At 38.7% G+C, this 24350-nt stretch overlaps 1 protein-coding gene and 1 non-coding gene across 8 annotated transcripts in view; both read right to left on the bottom strand.

Moving 5' to 3' along the window:
- Positions 1-23005, bottom strand: part of NLGN1 (neuroligin 1) — an 829224-nt gene extending 806219 nt beyond the window's left edge. For 4 of the 7 annotated variants that reach the window (XM_064275485.1, XM_010596023.3, XM_064275487.1 and 1 more), the window contains exon 1: positions 22309-23005. In XM_064275485.1, the coding sequence (XP_064131555.1) occupies positions 22309-22801 (493 nt within the window). In that variant the 5' untranslated portion in view covers positions 22802-23005. Of the gene's footprint in view, positions 1-2185; positions 2204-21789; positions 21850-22304 lie in introns of all 7 variants that reach the window. The other 3 variants (XM_010596020.3, XM_064275484.1, XM_064275486.1) reach the window with 2 other exon arrangements.
- On the bottom strand, positions 6052-6113 carry LOC111752334 (U7 small nuclear RNA). The gene has a single exon (XR_002787297.1). It is a non-coding gene; the product is annotated as a U7 small nuclear RNA (small nuclear RNA).
- Positions 23006-24350: the final 1345 nt, after the last annotated feature.

Genomic DNA, 24350 nt, shown 5'->3' with positions numbered 1-24350 from the left:
TCAGCATCAAAAAGCAATTTGGGCACTCTATCATCCTCTGGTCTTGCCAGATGTACATGCCATTGCTTTAGATAATTTTCTACTCCATGTCCCACATTCTGTATTCTCAGTCTTTCTCTGAGGTTTATGTGGTTTTAATGATCTAGGTATACGAGTCTCAGAATAAAGCCTTACCAGTCCCATCTGTACTTCTCACAGCAAGACATGCTGCTCTGCTGCTTTCAAGTTCTTTGGGTCCATTCCACTTTCATGCAAATAAACACAGCACTTGATGTGAACAGTTAAAGAGCTTGCAAACAGGCCGAGCCTGTACAATTGGCCTTGTATAGGTTCCTCAATCTTGGCTTGTCAACAAGAATTATACTTACACAGCCTATGGCAGTGGGTGGCCTTTTTCTGAGAGAAGTACGATGTACCCTATTCATTTCTCTTTTGGAAATCTACAGCTATACACAGCACAGAAATGACAGTAATAGAGAAATTTTAGTGCAGAAGATGCATCGTCTTTTTTTTCCCTCTCTGGTTAAAAGAAAAAAATGAATGTAGGAATTTTCAGAGCATTTTTGGGGGGTGTTGATGAGGTTAATATTTTATTTGAACACACTACAGAAGCATAAATAGATTTTCTTATGCCCTCGTATCGATAAGAATAAAAGAAAAGGGTGGTAAATTCATTCACATGATCAATTTTGCTGAACATTTCAGAAGTCTATCCATCCCTGGGGTGGATGTGGGTATATGACTCATTAATGGTACTACCTTTCTCCCGGCCATAGAGGCTGCCATCTGTAGCCAACCTTGCCAACCCCCACATGCAATCAATTTCCAATTTTGTTAATTTCTGCTTTGAAATGTCTCTCAAATCCATCATCTTTCCATTTCCATTGTCAGCCTTTACTCTGCATACGCACTATAGAGCCATTCCTTCTTACCTAGTCTCCTTTCCTGTAGTGGATCCTCCACTATTCCTGTACTCTGCCCACCCTCCTCTGAAAGCAAACCTCCTGTTATACCTGCCCACCAATTATTAATGCCTACTAGTTGGTGAGGTACGATGCCCTCCATCTGGCCTTCTAGGCCCGCTAATATTTTACCACAACCAATATTTCATCATAATACAATATTGCCTGTGATTTAAACACCTGGCCACTTATTGTCCACTGTCCCCAGATTTCCTTAACTATTATGCCTTTACTCTTGCTGGACAAAAGCCCTACATCTGTCTGTTGAAACCCTACCCATCCTTCAAGGCTAATTCAAATTATTACCTCCATTAAGAAGCTTGCCTGACTCACCCCCAACATGATGAGTTTTTGCATTCTTATGAATATCCATAAAATTTCATTCCCCTAAGGACGTCTTTAGTCTTGCTGCATAATTATCTGATTATCTATAATTTGCCTTCATACTAAATTATAAGTACCTGAGTGCAGTGTGTATACGTATGTCTATGTGTGTTACTAATTTGTACAGAGGGGATTTGTATTTCAATACCTAGCATAAGGCTGCCACAAAATAAATGGTCAGTGGCAACAGGTTTTTTTAGATACATGTTGGACTCAATCAACATGTATTTTCTGAGTTACTAGTATTCTGAAAAATTTTGTTCATTTTTCTAGTCATTAATACAAATCTACATAAATTATGCACCTCTCTGTTCTTTTTAACAATTTATACTTAACTGATTTTCTTTTATTTTTAGTTGACAGTTTGTGATATCCTGTCTATTTGTGTCTTCCTTCTCATTTTCCAAACTTGTCCTGACCAAGTTAGGACTCTTACCTCCATCTCCTTACCACACTCTCCTGTCATATGACTCTGACCTGTTCTGACACACCGCTCTCTCTTCCAGGTTCTATTCTGAATACATAACTCAATAACGTAAATTTATATATGTGTCCTTATTTTCAAGAATTTGTCTTATATCTGGCATATGAGAGATTAAAAATGTAGTTAGTACCATATTTTTACACAAAAAATGTGTGTGTTCTATATTTGTTTGCCAGCCGTTCCCCCTCCTCACAAGGTATTTTCGTAAGTGCCACTATGACAATTTTTTTACATGTTGCTGTAAAAAAAAAAAAAAAAAAAACTAGCATAGCTCACTTATGAAAATACCTCTTGGGGGGATGCAGCGACTGGAAAACAAACATTATATGTGTAAAAATATCGTATTCCATCCTACTCCTTTGTTTTCTGGAGCCTCTTCCCTCTTCCTCTTTCTTCTCCACATTTAACACTTTCCTTTTCCTCCATTTTGTTTATTTATTCTAATTTGCTCTCTAAGTTGTCCTTCCTTCTCAAGTCCTGGTGCAGAAGTTCTGCTGAGGAGGCCAGTTAGGGGAAATAAGTACAGGAGGTCATGGAGCCCTCCTAGACTCCATCCCTGCTTCAGCCCTCTTCAACAATCGGTCAAACTCCAACTCCTATCAAGCTGCCAATAAACACCTCTAACCTTTCATTTCCTTGTCACCCACCAAATGCCTTCTGTAAGGTCCTCACTGTCACTAACGTACACCATTGTACCCCCTACCATGGTTTCTCATCATTGGATTCCATCATTTATCTGTTGTCAGAGAGAGCATTCTAAATGTTCCCCTGACCATGTCAAGCCTTCGCATCAATGCTTCAAGGACTTGCCATCACCTAGAGATATACTTCCTTTTCCTCAGACAGGATGAGCTGAGAGCTCCCTAGAGCTTCATGCTTATCTCTCACTGCCCTCTTTGATCACATTCTATGCTCTTCCTAGGCAAACTCCCTCCCACTTGCATCCTCTCCCTCAGTGAGTGGGCCACTTTCAAGCAGTTTATTTCAGTTTATTTCAAGCATGACCACTCCCATAAAGCCTTTTCTCATCAGCCCCTGTCCAAGATGGAACTGACCATTCCTTCCCTTAGGCAGCATCCTACCCTACATAAATAATCTTTACTTGCTTCCCCTGTAGCACCTCTAATATTTTGTCACACTTAATTGGCTAGTGACACAGTCAGTCAATCGAGCCAGACTACCTGTCTTGAAATTCTGGTTCCACCTCTTTTTAGCTATGTAACCTTACACATTTTATATAACCTTTCTCTGCCTCATATTTCTCATCAGTAAAATGGAGTTACAAATAGTAACTATTCTATAGGGTTATTGGGGGTACTTAAGTTTGTAAGTTAATACATAAAAGTCTTAAAACAATGTCTAGCCCATGGTAAGCACTGTGCAGTGGTACTATTATAAAAATGATTTTTATTATCCCTTGCTTGATTTCACAGGCAAATAGCACATCTTTCTGTTTTTATGCTCAGTGTCTAGCATAGTCCCTAGGACATATTAGATGCTCAATAGCTGTTTAATGGCGAAATGAACAAATGTATAAAACAGGAATAAGAGGAAAACAAACTTTTTACTCCCCCAATTCACAACATGTCTCTGTTTCATTGTTCCCCTTAGATGTAAAGGGACTCCAAGGATACACACAGTAATGTTCATAGTGTTTTATTTGAGAGTTTTAATCTAATGATCCAACATGCACAGAGGGTTTCTGTTATACTGTCTCTCAGAATTATATGAGCATCTATGAGTACGCAGCATGGGGGAAATGCCAGCAAAGTTAGGAAGCAAGACTGGCCTCATAATTTCCAGGGCCCAGTGAAAAAAGAAAATGTGGAACCCCTTGTTCAAATATTGTTATGAATTTCAAGAGAGTGACAGCAGGTACTTAACCCAAGCATGGAGCTGTTCAAAGCACAGGGCATGATATGACTGCACAGATCACCAGCCCAAGAAGCCAGCCCTGCTAAGAAGCTAACACCTCGTTCTTGTCCTTTTGCTCCGCAATGTTTCCTGAGACACTGTGCTAGTCTATCCTTGCCAACTTTGTCTGTAGAACCTCGACTGAGAGGTCCCAGTCTATTATCTTACTATGCCTTCATACCCCCAAGTGTCTAGGATTCAGCCTCCAAGTCCAGTAGAAAAGCCACTGCCCCTCCACTTCTCTCAGTATTCTAAACTGCCCATATCTCTCATGTCCAAAATGCTCCTTCATTTATCAGTCATTTATTGGGCAATGACTATGTTTCAAAACTCTGTATCTACCGTGCATACAGTAAGCACTCATTCCCTGGTTTGCCTCACTTTATAAAGTGGTTTCTGGTTTTTCCTAGGAAAGCCAAATCTGAAATCTGCTGCCACTGAGTCAATTCTAACTCATAGTGACCCTATAGAACAGAACAGAACTGCCCCATGGGGTTTCCAAGACTGTGATTTTCAAGGAAGAAGGCTGCCACAATTTCTCCTGTGGAGCAGCTGGTGGGTTGGAACTCTTGACTTTTCTGTTAGCTGCTGAGCACTTAACCACTGCACCACTAGGGCTCCTTCTAGGAAAGCCAGTAGTTGCTAATACATAACAAATGAAGAAAAGAGCAAAATAACCTTCTGGATGTATGTACACCTTAATGATGATAAAAACCAACTGAAGGCCAAACCATAAGGAAAATATCCCCAACACAGACCACTAGAGAGGATATTTCATGAGAAGTAGAAAAGTGATTAAACAAACTCAGCTATACCTCTTCTCAGGTCCTCCTGTACTCATGCTATGTCCTTTTGGTAACTCCACATGAAATGTCTTAGTGGAATCATTGTCAAGAAGCCCGATCACAGCAGTAGATGGTAGAACAAGGAGAAAGAAAAGAATTAGAAGGGAAGAGGTATTTGTCAGAGGAGGGAAGTTGGGCTTGGGTAAGGGGAAAAAGGAATTAAATTAGAAGGTGGAAAGGGAAAATGAAGTTTCTGGCCTGGAAAATGAGAATCATGCTTTGTGCTCCTATTACACAAATGCACTGTTGGCATCCTATATTAAAATATAAATTCAGTGTAGAGGCACTAAGGATGGCAGTAACGTGCACAGGCAGAGAGCCAAGAGCCTCGGCTGTTGGCAGCCACTCGGCCCCGTGGGCCCCTGTGACAGAGTCCAGGTTATATCTGTCAGACACTGAGCCACTGAACACTGTTATTTCTTAGTTAAGGACTCTGATGTTGGCTTTGGAATTTCCTTCATTTTGGGAGCACTGTGCCATAAACAAACAGCGACTGCCTAGCACAGAAGAATAGAATATATTCTTATTTACTACGTCTGGTGTGGAACAATAGCAGGTGGAGTATTATTCAAATAAATGCACATGGAAGTCTCTCTCCAACAAAGTGCATTGTTTTGTAAGGCTGTTTACGTCTTCAGTGAATATTTATCGAGTCTCTGCTCTGTGTCAGGCACTGGAGTGAGTGCTAGGGATATAGCAGTAAAAAGAGAGAAATGGTCAATTGGAGCAGAGAGAGAGTGAAGACTTAAGGATACAAATGAATACGGTTATTTCATACAGAAAAACAATGTAATGAAGGGAACTCCCAAGGTGATGTAAAAGAGAATAACTGGAGGGAGAAGGTGAGGTTACCTCAGTAGAGTGGTCAGCAAACACTGCTATGACAAACTGACATTTTGCCAAGACTTTAATTATAAGACTTAGTCAGACATGAAAAGAAGTAGACATTCCATGTTCAAAACAGAAGGAATGACAAGTGCAAAGGTCCTGAGGTAAGCTGGAGATTGACTAATGCCAGTAACCAAAAGGAAGTCAGCAAGTCTAGAAAATAGACATCAAGGGGGAGATATTTGGAAGGAGACTGGAGAGGTAAGCAGAAGTCATCATGCAAGATCTACATTTATTCTAAAAGCAACAGGAACCCCTGAAGAGGCTAAGAAAGGAGTGATAGGATCTGATTTAAGGCTTTCAAGTGAAGATCGCAGTGGCTGTCATGTATAGGGTGGATGGAAGAGGTAGGTAATAGAAACAGGAAGACCTGTGGAGGATATTAGAGTCTTTCAGCAGGAAATGCTGATGACTGGCTCTAGATTAGGCTGAGGGAAGTGAAGAAGGTGAGAAGGGATGCAGTGAGGTGGAAGGATTGTGTCTAGTGCTGTCCCGCACATTCTCCTGAAAGGTCCCCTCATGAGAAGAAGGGTGACCTCTATAGCTTTGTTATTTTTTTTTTTTTCCTTTTTAAGCAGGTCTTCCAGAAAGAGCCAGAAAATCTGCTAGACAAATTTTAAAAGAGCTGTCATATTAGTACATCTTCATTATTAGTAAACACCTCACTTATCTGGAGGCTAGCTCTTTAGCAGCCTTGGTAGCTCGGGATATCAAATGGAAAAAATGACTTTTAACAAAATCTATATATCTAAGTTGCCCTGTGTTACTCACCGCGGAGATCCTCATGTGGGCCTTTTTTTTTTCCCCACAAAGAAGCCTAAAAAAATGTAGATACTCAGTTTCCAACACATGGTGTATCAGATGCAGCAAATCAGAAGTGGGGAGGTTGTGTTTTAATGCCAGGCAAGATAAGAGTACTAAGAAGAAAACAACTGATATCCTGGTGTTATGAATTGAATTGTGTCTCCCCCAAAATATGTGTCCTTATACATGCGGATGTGATCCCATTTGAGAAGAGGGTTTTCTTTGTTATGCTAATGAGACCATAGCAATGTAGGGTGTGTCCTAAACCTAATCAACCCTGAGTTATAAGGAGCAGCATAGACACAAAGACAAGCCAATACAAACTGGGAAAGATGGCTGCCTCCTGAAGGTCGCCAAGGCACTGAAGAACACTGGAAAAGACAAGGACCTCCACCAGAGCCAATAAACTGAGATGAAGCCTTCCCCTGGAGCCAGTGCCCTGAATTCAGACTTCTAGCCACCTAAACCGTAAGAAAATAAATTTCTATTCTTTAAAGCCACTCACTTGAGGTATCTGTGTCACACACGGCAGCAGGAGGCAACTAAGATAGCAGGCAAAGGAGCAGACATACACACATACATAAACAAACATGCTGACAAATATTTTAAATAAGCACTCAAAAATCTTTTAATCCGGATTGAGTAAAAATGGTCCCACAGACTGCACTACCCTTTTGAAGATATCGAAGGACTATACTATCCATGCTTGAGCACTCATGTCGGCAACAGCTTCTTCTTACAAAACATCTCGATGCCCCTAAACCACAGTGCATCTCCTATGTGTTCCCATAATTATGACCTTGCTTCCCTTCCTCAGGGCACTTCCTACATTGTCAATTTCTTTATGAATCTGCCTCCCTCTGGAGACAGTGAGCTCCTGGAGGGCAGCTCGGTGATGCCCTTTCCATCTCTGTATCTCCAGGTCCTACCACTGGGCCCGCACAGGGTAGACATTCAACAAAAGTGCGAAAAGGACCCGAGAGCAGCAGCTGTTGATTTACCTCTAGAAGCAACAGCTTGTAGCCCTGTAATTCAGCAGCTGTTGGAGAGTTGTATTAGTAGCCAAATCATTCCTAAGCTTTAAAGAGATTTGTACAGGCACAGTATCCCGTTAAAAATCCATTGCTGTCGAGTGGATTCTGACTCATAGCAACCCTATAGGACAGAGTAGAACTGTTCCATAGGGTTTCTAAGGAGAGGCTGGTGGGTTTGAGCTGTTGACATTTTTGGTTAGCAGCTGAGCTCTTAGCCACTGTGCCACCAGGTACAATATATAGGCTTACCAAAAAAAAAAAAAAAAACAGTTGGATAGAAAGTTTTAAACCATTGCTTCTTGGCAGAGGAACTAAGGTGGGCTCAGGTAACAGGGCTGATATAATTATAGCTTTGGTTATGCCTCATGAGTTTTATTCTGATGTGCATATTTTGTGCTCCATACACATTTAAAGATTTAATTAAATGTTTTATTACAGGGAAAAAGGTGCCAAATATCAGGATCACTACCTTTTTTTTTTTTTTCCCCACAGACACAGCCATTCCTTCATTTTGTTTTGAGATTTTAATACAAACCAGGCTTACATTTACTTGGTAATATTGACATGATCACCACAATGGCACTGTAAGCTCCCTGATGGCAAAGAATGTACCTTACCCAATGGTGCCCTCGGTAAGTGATGACATGGTGCTTTGTACACAGTATGCTCTGGCTGCAAGACACGGAGGGGACAGCCACGCAAGGAAATTAGAGGCACCACCTTTTGGACACATAGTACCAAACAAAGTGACAAAACCATCGAAAAGAATGTTGTTGTTGTTAGCTGTTGCCAAGTCAGTTCTGACTTGTAGCAACTCTATAGGACAGAGTAGAACTGTCCCATAAGGTTTCCAAGGAGCAGCTGGTAAATTTGAACTGCCAACCTTTTGGTTAGCAGCCAAGGTCGTAACCACTATGCTATCAGGGCTCCGTATCAAAAAGAATAATGATGATCAATCAATAAATAAGAAAAAGCATTGTTTGGGACAGTCAAATTTGCCAGTTAATGACCATCTGAAGCACCAGTAACCATTCTACAGTTTTATTTTTTCTTTCCTTTTTTCCCCTTCAGAATGCTATTTGCTAACCTGTACAGGAGGCCAGAGGTCTCCATAAAATAAAACCAGACGAAGAAAAAAAAAAAAAAAACTCATACCTGGCCTTTCATAGTAAGTTGGAATATGAAACATTTTAAGCAGTAGTTAGGAAAAGAAATTTTCTCCTCAAACTGAAAAGTTATAAATAAAACTATTTTAATGGAAATGATATTGAGTCCCTTAACCAACAACTTCCTATTTTTTTAAGCAGCAGAACCCCTGTTCCCACTTCTTTAAAAAAAAAAAAAAAATCTTGGCATTGCAGGTGGACTCTCCATATATGTATAAGGAATTAAAGTCAAGTTGTTCTAGTGGTGTAGAGTATGGGTGGTTGTAGGGGTAGGCCAAGAGAGGTATTGGCAGGCTGCTTGGCTGCTTAGCTTAGAGGCAACTCAGGAATCTCAGGACCTGCCCAGCTTGTAAATTACTGCCCCACAGTGACATATCAACTCTCTCTGATGAAAAGCTTAGAGCTGGAACTGGGACATGGCCAGTTCACTGCCCAGAAAGATGGGGAGTAGAGGAAGATGGTGGACGGGAACATAGCAGGAATGGAGGTTAGAGCTGGCTGTTGGCTTTTCTCTTTTCAGAGATCGCCCTCATGGGAACATAATTATTCTGGAGAGGTCCAGGAACACAGATCCCTCTTCCTTTCCCTGGGAGCAGCTGTATTTACAAATGCTTCCTATCCACTTGGCAAGGTTACATTACTTGCCCTGGTGCCATTCCTGTGCTGTTCATACTTATCCCTTGCACCTTGTCCTCCGGCCCCCACTTCCCACTTTAAAGAACTGGGAAAGAAGATCCTAGAAGCAGAGCCTTGAAGATTTTAGGGGAAAACAGAATAGAAGCTGTTTTCCAAAAGAGAAGAGAAGGAAAGTGTTTTTGTGTTAACCTCCTAGGGTTAGGAGACAATATGTTATTTCATTTTTGGTTTAAATGCTTCAAAGACCTTTATCTCAAATGGAAAGGAAGAAGGAAAGACAGAAGACTTTCTTCCTTAAGTTCTGGAATGAGAACAGGAAATTTAAACCGCTGTTGATTAATTGGATGGTCTACTTTTGAAAATTCCATTGCTGGTTACAATGACCCCAGCTTCTTTTATTCAGAATTCTTTTTGTCATTGTTTAAAACTGATTTTTGCAGCATTTTACACGCTTTAATGAACCCTATGGGCTGTAATTAAATTGCTGTAAGGCTATCATTACACAGATAGTAGACGAATAGTATTACAGCAAACACAGAAATAGATCTTAAATTAAAAATTATTTTAAAAAGAATTTTGTCCAATTACATAAATATGACAAAATGAAACTGAATTGAAAAGCAATGCTACTAATCTTAATTTTAACTAAAGCCATGTTTGCATGCAAGCGACCATCTGGATGAAATGTTTAAAATTCAGGGAAAAGAAAAAAAATCTGTATCATTTAGTCTACATAGAATCACAGTTGGTTATTTAAAAGCATCTGAACTAATGCATAGTACCCTACCTTGATAGAAAAATGCTTAAAAACAAATTAAAGAAACTTCTTGGGAAAGCAAAGCGAATCCATGCCTGTAGGAAAGATCACTGTGATAAAAGCCATATGATGTCACAGGCAATTTGGGGTCTTGATTTAGACAGAAGCCCTAGCACTTCTAACTAGAAATCATGTGACTTTCAGCAAACTATTTAACCCCAAATGAGCAATAGTTTTTCAACCTGTAAAATGGGTATAATGATAGGACCATTTTGATGGCTTATTCTGCAGATTGTGCATGCAAAAAAGTAAGTGGAAATGTTATATAGAGTACTCTGTCCACTTATAAAGGGTTATACGAAGATGCGTTAGTAGAAATTATGTTTCTGTATCTAGTCCAGAGTCTAAGGTTATCAGATCCAGAATAGATTATGTGATTGTTACTAAAATATATGTAAACCAGAATGCTCCTTAGAAGCAAAGATGCAGAGACACGTCTCTCATACTTTGGACGTGTTATCAGGTTGGATCAGTCCCTGGAGAAGGACATCATGCTTGATAAAGAAGAGGGTAAGCAGGAAAGAGGAAGACCCTCAGTGAGATGAACTGACACAGCGGCTGCAACAATGGCTCAAGCGTAACAACGATTGTGAGGATGGTGCAGGATGACCTGGCAGTGTTTCATTCTGTTGTTCGTGGGGCCACTGAGTCAGAACCAACTCGACATCAGCAATGATGACTTACTGGTGTGATTTTTGAAGTTGGTCATTTCCTAAACTACTTTAGCAAGTACCACCGTGGGAGAAGAAAGAAGGAGCATTCACTGAAAAATATTTAAGGCCAAAAGATCATCAACAAAATATGTCATGCTAAGTAAATTAATTAAAACAAAGAATGCATCATAATCACTAAGCTAATAAGCTCTTTATGTGAAAACAATATAAAAGGAAACGTATTGCATTAGACGGGAATAGGACTGGAGAAAGAATAGCAGTTTCTACAAAGGATTTATTTTGTGTCATAACTCTGTTGTTGGCAAATGTTTTCAACTTCAACCCCAGTTTCTGAAGAAAAAAAAAGTATTTATTCTCTGGAAAAACTGAATTGGACAACCATAATGGTCTTTTAATCATTTTCTTCAGGAGACTCTTTCCACCTGTCAGTAAACAATGGTACGATTGATGTTGTTCTTTTAAAATTTTATAAACTTTTATGTCTACTTCATTTCAGACTTCCTACTTAGATTGTTTAGCTTTTAAAAAACAATTGATCACATCTGTCCAAGGCTACTAATTCAGATAAGAAGCCAAATCTCTGACTAAATCTGGTTTCCCATTCATCTTCAAACTCCAAAAGAACCAGGAGTTGTAATTATTTCAGTGCATAGTGATTTTTCTACTAGAAAATTGGCCACCACTTTCATTTCCTATTTGGTCTGGGATCCCATATAGAAAGAATTATTGTTGTTACTGTTTTTGTTTCGTTCCCTCCATTCAAAAATAATCTTCTCAAAGGAAATAAAGCTGGATACTAATGAAGTATGTATCTTTGGGTAAGACACTTAATCTCTTGGCTCCTCTATTTCTGCATTTGTAAAGTAGAAAAGAAACCTCACAGAAATCTTGTGATATTAAATGCATCAACAAGGCCAAATGTCTAGAACATAGTAAAAGCTCACCAATGTTAATTCTATCTCCATTTCTCCTAATATTACACATCAAAGAATTAAAACTGAAACAATCAGATGAGTACGTGATGGAACCCTACTGCTCTTTCTACCCTTACACTTGCAGTCATGTGTTCTGCCTAACTACATATTAATTAGGATCATCTACTTATGTTCTTTTTCATCTAAAACCTCCAACTGTACATTAAGATCCCATCTTTCTCGCCTATGGGAGGATATTGTTCCAGCAATTCTACCATGTCTGTTAATTGTTCTCTCTCTACTATATGCAAAATTCCCTTATTTTTTTATCTTGACCTACAACAACAACCTCTGACCTCATTCATCTGTCTTTTATGCCCCCTTTTAGAGCAATACTTCTTAAAATTGTTATGCTCAGCATCTAAAACTTCCCCTCTTCTCTCTTAGACCCACTACACTGTGTCAGATCCATATCACCCCAACAAACTGCATTTGAAAAAGTTGAGTACTGCGTATACTATAACGTGTTTTCTTCAGGTAGCTTCCAGGATAACAACAAAAACAAAAATTGGTTTACTTCTCATCTCACAGGTAACTCTTTCTCAGTCTCTGTTCCCTATTCCTTTTCTCCTAGACCTCTTAATGTTGGAGTGTTCCATTGATTATTCCTTGGTGTCTTTTTCTATCTTCATTTACTTCCTGTTGTTCTCACTCAGCCTCATGATTTTAAAATTTGACCTACTATGGACCAATAAGCAACATCACGATAAGTGGAGCAATGATTGAAGTTGACAAGGATTTCATTTTACTTGGATCCACAACCAACACCCATAGAAGCAGCAGTCAAGAAATCAAAAGACACATTGCATTGGGCAAATTTGCTGCAAAAGGCCTCTTTAAAGTGTTGAAAAGCAAAGATGTCGTCACCTTGAGGACTAAGTTGCGCCTGACCCAACCCATGGTGTTTTCAACCGCCTTATATGCATGTGAAAGCTGGACAATGAATAAGGAAGAAGAGTTGATGCCTTTGAATTGTGGTGCTGGCGAAGAATATTGAATATGCCAAGGACTACCAAAAGAACGAAAAAATCTGCTTTGGAAGTACAGCCAGAATGCTTCTTGGACACATTATCAGGAGGGATCATTCCCTGGAGAAGGACACCATGCTTGGTAAAGTAGAGAGTAACTGAATAAAAGGAAGACCCTCGAGGAGATGGACTGACACATTGGCTGCAACAATGGGCTCAAGCATAGCAATGATTGTGAGGATGGTACGGGACCAGGAAGTGTTTCGTTCTATTGTACGCAGGGTGGCTAAGAGTTGGAACTGACTGGACGGCACTTAACAACAGTGGCGCGGTGGTTAAGTGCTTGGCTGCTAACCAAAAAAGGTTGGTTGCTCGAACACGCCAGCGACTGATTCCGTGGGAGAAAGATGTGGCAGTCTGCTTCTGTGAAGATTTACAGTCTTGGAAACCCTATAAGGCAGTTCTATTTTTTTTTTTTACTCTGTCCTACAGGGTCACTATAAGTCTGAATCAACTTGATGGCAATGGGTTTGATTTGGTTTTTGGATATTGCAATATAGGGAGGCCTGGTGATGAAGTGGTTAAAGTACTCAGCTGCCAACAGAAAGGCTGGCATTTTGAAACCATGTGCTGCTCTACAGGAAAAAGATGTGGGAATCTCCTTGTATAATGATTACACAAGCCTTGGAAACTCTATGGGGGCAGTTCTACTCTATCCTAGAGGATCACTATGAGTCACAGTGGGGTTGGTTTTGGTGGGTTTAGGTTGTAATGACTCCCAAATTTTTATCTCCACTCAGACTTCTCTCCTGAAATTCAAAACTGACTCCTTGAAGTCTACACTTGGATGTCGAAAAGATTTTTAGATAGCCCAGATTAAACACGTCTAAAACTGTACCGTGATCTTTTCACTAGGCCTTACCCCAAACTATTCTACATTCCTCACATTTCACTTTAATTAGTGGCAATTATATTCTTCCAGGTACTCCAATTGAAAATTTAGGAAGGTTCTTTGGTCCCTTTTATCCTTTCACAGTCTACAAAGAAAAAAAAATTAAGAAATATGATCTTCAAAATATATCCTGAATCTACCACTTCCATTGGTACCACCCTGGTCTGAGCCCAGACCAGGCTCATCTCTTGTCTGGACTACAATAATCTACTAATTGCTCTCTCTGTTTTCTCATATTTTTCTATAATCTACTCTAAATATCCACCACCTATCTAACAGTTTGTCATACTGTGGTCACTTGTGTGTTGCTGTGATGCTAGAAGCTAGGCCACAGATATTTCAAACACCAGCAGGGTCACCCATGGAGGACAGGTTTCAGTGGAGCTTCCAGACTAAGACAGCTTAGGAAGAAGAACCTGGTGATCTACTTCTGAAATTGGTCAGTGAAAGCCCTATGGATAGCAGTGGAAGATTGTCTGATATAGTGCTGGAGGATGAGCCCCTCAGGTTGGAAAAAAGGTACTCAAAATTTGACTGGGGCAGGGCTGCTTCCTAAAAGTAGAGTTGACCTTAACGATCTGGATGTTGAAAAGCAAAGAAGTCACCTTGAGAACTAAGTTGCTGATGTGGCATGACTACAAACATCCATTAAGAATCAGACTGTGGAATTATGAAATATGAATCTAGGAAAATTGGAAGTTGTCAAAAATGAAACAGAATGCATAAACATCGAGATCCTAGGCATTAGTGAGCTGAAATAGACTGGCATTGGCTGTTTTGAATTGGACAATCATATGGTGTACTATTCCAAGAAAGACAAATTGAAGAGAGACAGCATATAACTCATCATCAAATAGAAAATTTCAAGATCTATCGTGAAATATAATGCTGTCAGTGATAGGATAATATCCATATATCTATTGGGTGGGATAATGAAGATGAGCTAATGCGGTTATTATTCAAATTTATGCACAATCACTAATGCCAAAGATGAAGAAATTGAAGATTTTTACCAACTTTCGCAGTCTGAGATTGATCAAACACGCAACCAAGATGCACTGATAATTTCGGGTAGCTGGAATGCTAAAGCTGGAAACAAAGAAGGATCAGTAGTTGCAAAATTTGGCCTTGGTGATAGAAACAACTTGGGGGATCAGGTAACAGAATTCTTCAAGACCAACAACTTATTCATTGGAAATACCTTTTTTCAATAACATAAACGGTGACTATACATGTGGTGGTGCAGTGGTTAAGTACTTGACTGCTAACTGAAAGGTCAGGGTTTGAACCCTCCAGCCACTGCACCGGAGAAAGATGTGGCAGTCAGCTTCTGTAAAAATTTTCAGACTTTTAAAACCCTTTTGGGCAGTTCTCCTGTCCTATAGGGCTGTTATCAGTCAGAATTGACTCGATGGGAAAGGATTTGGGCTTTTGTTTTTGTTTTTTATATACATAGAACTTGCCAGATGGAGTACACAGGAATCAAAGAGACTATATCTGTGGAAAAAGCTGATGGAGAAGCTCAATATCATCAGTCAAAACAAGGCCATGGGCCAACTTTCGAACAGGCCATCAAATGCCCATATGCAAGTTCAAGTTAAAGGTGAAGAAAATTAAAACAAGCCCATAAGAGCCAAAGTACAACCTTGAATTTAGAGACCATCTCAAGAATACACTAATGGAGAACCAGATTGAATTGTGGGATGACATCAAGGACATCATACAAGCAGAAAGCAAAAGGTCATTGAAAAGATGGGAAAGAAAGAAAAGACCTGAAGTCAGAAGAGACTCAAACTTGCTCTTGAATTCAGAGTAGCTAATGTGAAAAGCAGAAATAAAGGAAAAAAAAAAAAGGCAAAGCAGCTTGAGAAGACAAAATAAAGTAGTACAATGAAATGTGCAAAGACCTTGAGTTAGAAAGCCAAAAGGGAAAAATATACTCATCGTTTCTCAGGCTGAAAGAACTGAAGAAAAAATTCAAGCCTCCAACTGCAATATTGAAGGACTCTATGGACAAAAAATTAAACAATGCAAGAAGCATCAAAAGAAGATGGAAGTAATAAACAGTCACTGTTCCAAAAAGAGCTGGCCAACATTCAACCATTTCAGAAGGTACCATGTGATCAAGAACAGATGACACTGAAGGAAGAAGTCCAAGCTGCACTGAAGTTATTAGTGAAAAACAAGGCTCCAGGAATTGACTGAATACCAACGGAGATGTTTCAACAAACAAACACAATGCTAGAAGCATTCACTCTTCTATGCCAAGAAATTTGGAAGGGAGTTACCTGGCCAACTGACCAGAACAGATCCATATTTGTGCCCATTCCAAAGAAAGGCGACCCAAGAGTATGTGGAAATTATTAAACAATATCATTAATATCATATGGAAGTAAAATCATGTTGAAGGTAATTCAAAAATGGTTGCAACAGTACACGGACAGGGAACTGTCAGAGATTCAAGCCAGATTCAGAATAGGACATGGAATGAAGGATATCATTGCTGATGTCAGATGGATCTTTCATGAAAGCAGAGAATACCAGAAAAAAGTATACCTGTGTTTTATTGACTATGCAAAGGCAATTGACTGTGTGAATCATAATAAATTATGGATAACATTGTGAAGAATGAGAATTCTAGAACACTTAATTGTGCTCATTTGGAACCTGCACCTAGACCAAGACACAGTCATTCAAACAGAACAAGAGGATACTACATGGTTTGAAATTAGGAAAGATGTGTATTAGGGTTGCATCCTCTCACCATACTTATTCATTGTGTATGCTGAGCAAATAATCTGAGAAGCTGGATCATATGAAGAAGAATGCAGCATCAGGATTGGAGAAAAACAACAACTTATGACATTGCTGATAGCGAAGAGGACTAATGAAGATCAAAGACCACAGGCTTCAGTATGGATTACACCTCGACATAAAGAAAACAAAAATCCTCACAAATGAACCAATAAGCAGCATCATGATAAACAGAGGAAAGACTGAAGCTGCAGAGGAAAGACTGAAGCTGTCAAGGATTTCATTTTGCTTGGATTCACAATCAATGCCCATAGAAGCAGCAGTCAAGAAATCAAACAACACATGATATCGTGGAAATGTGCAGCAAAAGACCACTTTAAAGTGTTAAAAAAGCAAAGACGCTACCTTGAGGACTAAGGTGCACTTGTTCCAAGCCATGTTTTTTTTAATCGCCTCATATGGATATGAAGAACTGATGCACTGGAATTACAGTGTTGGCAAAGAATATTGAATATACTATGCACTGCCAGAAGAATTAACAAATCTGTCTGGGAAGTATAGTCAGAATGCTCCTTAGAAGCAAGGATGGAGAGACATCATCTCATGTACTTTGTGCATGTAATCAGGAGGGACCAGTTCCTGGAGAAGGACATCATGCTTGGTAAAATAGAGGGTCAGGGAAAAAAGAGAAGACCCTCAATGAGATGAATTGACACAGTGGCTGCAACGATGGGCTCAAACATGGCAATGATTGTGAGATTGGCTCAGGACCTGGGGTCACTATGAGTTGGAACCGACTCACGGGCACCTAACAACAATAACAACACTCTGAATATATCAGCCAGATTAGTCTTTTCAAAATGAAGTTCGATGATGGGATTTTTGTGCTTAAAATCATCTAATGCCTTCCTATGGCATCTAGAATAAAACTCAGACTCCACATAAAAGACAAGGTCCAATATGATCTGCTCCAAGCACCCACTCCTTCCTCTCTGTCTTAATCTTGATTCTCTCTCTTCCCTTTCTAGGTACACTACCCTCCTAGCTATTCCTTAAATATTCAAGGCAGACTCCCACCTTAATGCCCTTGCACTTGTTTTTTCTTTGCTTGTTCCCCAGATATTCACTTCATTCCCTTCAGGCCTTTGCTCAAATGGGGCCTACTAAGACTACGCTATTTAAAATTACCTCTACCCTCCACACCAGCCCTCTTGATCCTACATACTCTATTTTGTACTTTCTAATATAGTCGTTTATTGTTTGTAATCTGTTTTCACACATTAGGATAGAACCTCCGGGAGAGCAAGGATATATTTTTGTTGTTGTTGTTCACTGATATATCCCTTGAGCCTAGAAAAGTAGCCAGCACAGAGTAAGCAAGCAACAAATATTAAATAAGTACCTAAATTAGTTAGAGATTTCAAAGCAAGAAGAAAGGGCATTCTGGAATATTATCTTCTTTTAAAATCCTAAACACACTGACAGTGATAGAAGTCATGGTTATACATACTTAATTAGGGAAAAATCTGTCTCCATGCTAGACAAACCACCAAGTAAACCTTACATTTGTGGAAAGGCTCTTGAATGAATTCAATATTGCCTCAGGTAAAGACTATTAAACAGAGCATGAAAAAGTAAAATACTTATGAAAATGAGAAATAAAATGCTCAAGGAGTAAAGGATTGTACTAGAGTTGTCTACAAAGATTCTAATTTTCTGCACAATAAAAATTGTGGTGAGTGAAAAAGCAGGTTCACAGTTCTCACAACTGCAGGAATGAAAGCTAATTCTTTTTTCATCTCAGAAGAGGTCTGCAAATTACAGTCAAACTACTGGAGAAATATAAGGCCACACAACTCTAGAGTATCCATGAGCCAATCAATTTGTTTGTTGACTCTCTTGGTCCCTTGTTCCTCCTTCTCATGTTTATTGCCTAAGATGTGGCCACTTAACTGTTTGTCAGCAACTCTCACAAGACAGCAACCTAGAGAAACAAAGCAAAACTGAAGCATGTTAAAGCTACTCTGTTATGGCATCTGGGAGGAGTCTGTTGGGATTGTGGTCTGGACTGTGGGAAAACCCATGTGCTATTTCAGAGAACTGACTAAGATGAACACTGAACATGTTTTCTGGAAATCAGCTGCTAACATTGGCTTGATTAATTTAATTAAGGTGAGCATTAAGGCTGTATAAACCCTGGTGGTGTAGTGGTTAAGTGCTACAGCTGCTAACCAAAAGGTTAGCAGTGCAAATCCACCAGGCACTCCTTGGAAACTCTATGGGACAGCTCTACTCTGTCCTATAGGGTCACTAGGAGTCGGAATCGACTCGATGGCAACGGGCTTGGTTTTTGTTTGTTTTTTTTAAGGCTGTGTCATTGTGTCAACGAGTACAATAAAAAAAGGCACAGTACGTTTGTAGGTGCAAAAGGAACAATGAAGAAAGGGAGAGGGGCAGGTGCAGAGACACAAGCCTCTGCTATAGAAATAATCTACAGTCAGTGACCTAATATAATAGAAACACATCTAATATAAACACAAACTGAGGCCAAACCTGACCCTACCACTTACTAGTAGTAGAAACTGGGTCAGGTTACTCAGCTTCTCAGAAGCTTCTTCTTCTTCTTCTTCTTCTTTTTTTAATAATAAAACAGGGATAGGAATACTACACTTTCCTCATAAAGTTGTTGTGATTATTAGATGAATAAATCATGCAAAGCACCTAGCCCATAAAAAGATAATTTATCTCCCCATCCAAATCCCAGTTCCTATCACAATATTATGTGCCTATTTGCCCAAGTGTTGACAGTCATCTTATTTTAAGCATTTGCTCTTCCTTTCAATTCAGCAAGGATAAAGCCCTGAAGAAATATCTAGAGAGTAATTAACATATGGCTAAAACTATCATGGGAAATATAAAAAGATAGATTAAAAAGTACAACTGGGACCTGTTTTAAGAGAGGCAGCTTATTGATAAAAATGTGTTTTTTTTTCCCCCCTTCAGTTGCACAGAAAAAAACATTATAAAAGCTCTATTTAAAAATTACGGCAAGGGATCTCTTGGAGGAGGGAAGTGATTTTTTTTTTTTTAATACAAACCAAAGTGCACAAAATCTGTATAAAGTTACTAAAATGTATATTCCATGGGAAGAGGGATTTTGTCGCCTTCATTCATTACTGACCCCCTTGAATAATACTGGCTTATAAATGGCAATTAGGAAATATTTTGAATGAATATAATATACACAGATTATAGTGTACTTGGCACTTAAAAAATAAGAGATAAATAACAGTAAGCTGGAATGTTGTAACAGGTAGACAGAAGACAACACAACTACTCCTATAGTTTCTGAACCAGCCTTTATACACTTGGAATTCTGCTGAAGAACTCATAACCCATACGTAATATATACTAGTGTATATACATTTTTTTTTTATATATACATATAGATACAAAATGATGAATAACTCCTGATCTGGGATAATATGATTTCTTGAAGCCATCTAAATAAACCTTCCATGAAAGAGAAGAAAGGAGTGAGGGGGAAGGGAGGAAACACAGTAAAAATTTTGGAAAAACAAATTTCTACTACTGTGCTTAAAAGCCAAGCTGTAAAATGTTAGTTTTGTTTATTTTTAAGACTATTTATATGGAAAATTGCATTTAAATTCTCTGTTCTTTGGATTTTAGGATAATACCTATACTATTAATAGGTGAGCAGAACTTACTGAATAATAACAGATATTAAATTCCAAAGCAAAATAATTTTGTAGGATGCTGAATATCAAAGCACTGTAGATTGCAACTACACACCACATAGGCTGAAGCGGGTATCTTTAGATGTCCACAGACTAATTATAGTTTGCCAAAGTAAATAGCACAGGCCTATATAACTCTTTGGTCATTCCCTTATAAAGCAGTTGGAACCAACAATCCAAAGCACAATGAAGCTGAATTTGCTAAGGAATCTTTTTCCCTCTGAAGTTGTATATGAGAAGAAAGGTCACTTTCTGATTTACTAGCTTACCTTAAGGTGTCCTTATCTTTTTCTTGATTGTACATATTTTATGTATTATGTTCTATTTATGCATTCTTCAATAGCATCTTTATTTATGACTTTGTGAATCAACATCTTTGTGATGGGAGGCGAAAGTCACTTAGCTAATTACACAGGCTTGATGAGCTGCGTAATAATAACCACTGCAGTGTTGTACATTAGTTGAAGGCATGTAAATTACTGCAGTTATTCTCATGTGGGGAAAAAACAAGAGAATTTTCTTTAGTTGTTTAAAACATGCTTTTTGCTTCCATATTCATCTTCTTAAGTATTACCATGCTTTTAACCCAAATCATGGCATCAATAAAAAAAAAGATTAAATCACATTATTACCAGTATAAGAAAGAAATAAGAAAAACAAAGCAAGAACAAAACTCAACTTAATGCGAGTACTTCTGATCTGCTGTTGAGAATTTTATTATATGAAGCTTCTTCCATATAATGCAATTCCAGTAAAACAGAACGCTTCAGACATTCTCCCACCCCACAAGGATGCTGTAATGAAATCTGACTTGGTCCAGCCACGAGATTAGAAGTGCATGGAGAGATAGAATGTGCAGCACTAGAATATTAATATGACTTCTGTATGAAGATTGGAAATTCTACAAAGTTATGAATAAGGTCAAAATAACACTTAGATGATTTACTGCCATAGAAAATCATACTCTCCTATGAGTGATTTACTGGATGTTATATAAAAATGGAGTGTGGACAAGCCACATTCAGATGCAAGCTTGCAGCTGTCAGTGTCTACATTTGCTCAATCTGGCTAGAGGATGCTTTGAAGGTTGATTAAATTGTAGCTTCTGAATCATGCTCTTCTCTATGTTTTAAAGTGTTTAACATAAATATAAATATAAAAAATTCTAAGACTGTAAATATTTAGTATAAAATCTGTAAAATCTCAATCTCTTCTGGAAAATTAACGAGATCTGAAAAAACTGTAAGGACAAAAACACCATTACTTAAAAATGGCAATTGCCCAATAACAATGACAAATTTACTCCATGATGAGAAAGTTCACAGGGTATTCAGAAGAAGGTAAGAATAAACAAACAAGAAAGCTAGGTTTCTGACTGAACTGATCAATTTTAAGAGGAACAGAAATCTGCGTCTGTAGAAAAAGGTTCAGAGATCAAAATTGACCAGTTGGTAAAACAGCTTAGATTGAGTTCCTTGCAGGCAATACACTGTCTGATGTATCCTCTCCTCCATACACAAGCTCAAGGCAGAAATTCAACGGTTGTGGATGCTATCAGCACCAGAGCACAAGGCACCAATAATGAGCTTTGCCAATGTTACCTACTCAGCTGGAAGCCTCCTTAACCACCTTTCTATTCCTGGGTAGCTTTCATTAAATTCCAAGTATCACCTAACCATCCACTTCCCAGCATCAGCAAGTCATCCTTAGGGAGAGTATCTGGCTCTTCCTCTGCAAGCTTTTCCCCCATTTTTTATTTCCACTTTTATACATACCTCCTTTTCTACATATTTTCTTGCCGGGTTTTCTGGCACATTCCTTGGATATTCTTTTTACTGAAAAATGAATAGAAGACTAGAAAATAACATGGCGCTCCATCACAGACCGCCGGAACATGCAACACCGCTATCTAACTTAATATACTCCTGTATTTACTCAGTGCGAAAGATCCCCAATTGGTTGAGCCTGCACATGCAATGGGGAAATATTGATGCATCTTCTCAGAAGTCATTTGGTAGGAAATGGAAATTAGGAACCCATTTCTACCTAAATATACGTGCTGTGGAGGAAAGAAAATGAGTAGGCACAGGAAAAAAATAAGAACAGATACACCAACACACATAAACAAAAAGAGCAACATGCACGCATGTAAATTATGTCTACATGCCAACAGGAAAAGCCATGCATGCTACCAATATACATGAATTAATATTGTTAGAACTTAGAATTGAAAAGAAATATATAAATAGATCTCCCTGTGTTTTCTTTTTTTTCTTTTCCTGCAATAAACTCACCATCCTCAGTTGGGACATATATGTTTAAGTATAGGCAGTCTTCACTCTGGTCTTGTACATAGGAAGAAACCACATCCAAGTTATTAGTAAACCACACAGGAAGCATGACTTCTGGCAACCTGCCATCAATGATATTCTGGGGACATACAGGAGCAAACTGAGTGGCATTCCTGACATCTGCCCAGGGAGATGGTGGTTCTGGAGGTTGAAAACGATGCTCTCCTGTTGGTGGGGCTGCATATGGAACTCCAAGAAACTGAATAACAGGCCCCAAAATTTCATTATTGAGTTCTTTCTTAATCCCTCTTATCTTGCCAAAGTTGGTAGTCACCAATGGGTCCACATCATCCAATTTTTGTGAGATCACATGGGCAGCCTGAAGCAAACATCCCAACACACAGAGAGTCAATGAGGCACCCAATCCCTTGTGTACCAAGCATGCCATTACTGCTCTCCAAACATAATTTGGCCATGTGCATCTGGGCAGTGCCATGGTCCCACATTAGTTGTCTAGTTGTCTGGTTACAGTGAGGCAAACGTTATTTGTATCCACTTGAGAAAGACTGTATAGTGGTAGAATACGCCTCCAATTTCTTAAAGGCAAGCTTGTCAAGAAAAGCTCAGAAAGCTCTTCAGGCAGCAAGTATCTCCCATTGATTTCACATGTATTGAAGCAGCATCTTCAATCATCACTATTTATCAGACCATATCCTATTGACCATTCTGTTTTCCATAGTAGCGTCATGGTGAGAGTGGCCATTGACTGCTGATTTCCCTCTTATAAATCAAATCCATTTAGCTGCGGGTCTATATCCTAGAGAAAGTGAAAATAAATCATTAGTACGAACAAGCTAAAATAGAGTGATAACTAGATGTTTCACAAGCTAGAGAAATGCATTAATAGTGGCTAGAACCAGGTAAGTTAAATAGTACCATAGAAATATTATGGTTTGATATGAGGTGACGGATGAAATAACTGATTACTAGATTACTAAGAAACGTGCCCGCTGACTTTATATACATTTAAGGGGAAACAGACCTTGTCAAAACATAGTTTCAGGAGCATTTCACGGTACAGTATTTTTAAAATATTGAAGATATGAAATTTTGCCTGTGTTGATAGTCTTCAATGGCTTCAAGTGACAAAAGAAAACATACTCAAAATCAGAATCCAATATCAGAAAAAAACATATTTTTTTAAATTGTACAGCATTAGTGGGACATAAACAAATTCTCTAAGAATGCTTTATAAGTCTAAAAACAACCAAAAAAATGTGGCCCCTAACCATGCCTATGTTATATAGAAACAGCAAAGCAGAAGTTCGAACAAGAAAATTAACACTCATTCAGCTGTAATCACTCAAGTGCAACATCTTCGTTAAATCAGACTCCTTGCTGTCCCTCAAACGTTTGTAAAAAATAACTGGCTATAGGTTTCCCACCTTAAATGAAAGTCCAGTAATTTAAAAGACAATATGGCTTTAGATACAATTTGAAAAAGAGACCGCAGTTAACGTGATTTTTTTTTTTTTAGCAGACAAAGGTTATTTTACCGTCTGGTCATATTCTTTTGAATATCAATACATTTGCAACTTGAAAATTAATTTATGATTCAAAGTCAGTATATTTTAAATCACAAATTCTGTTTTCTCTGTTAGAGAGGAAGGGAGAATACAAAAAAAGAGTACAGTAGTTTAAAAGAACAACAATACCTAATCATTGCACCTTGCATATTAACACTAATCAAACACATCTAACAGTGTTTACACAGTTCAACTGAAAAAGCAACAGATTAAAATGTAACATTCAGTGCCTTGCAATTCTCAGTGCGATATGACATTAACTACAAAATAGCATGTAACTCAGAAAGTGTGTCTCCCCTTGTTCAAGCAACCTTTTAAAGTGCTTCCTTTGCAAATAATAATGTTTACTTGTATTAGAGATGTTTCTACCCTGTCACATTATGGGAAGATTCGTGAAGAAGTTCCACCCTGGCAGTGTGGCTGCGCTGACTGGGTATGATTTAAAAGGGGATTGTAAAA

Source organism: Loxodonta africana, chromosome 23 (assembly GCF_030014295.1).
Source record: "Loxodonta africana isolate mLoxAfr1 chromosome 23, mLoxAfr1.hap2, whole genome shotgun sequence".
Classification (NCBI taxonomy): domain Eukaryota; kingdom Metazoa; phylum Chordata; class Mammalia; order Proboscidea; family Elephantidae; genus Loxodonta; species Loxodonta africana.
Note: the sequence above shows the minus strand (reverse complement) of the source record. Positions and strands in the feature narration are given on the sequence as shown.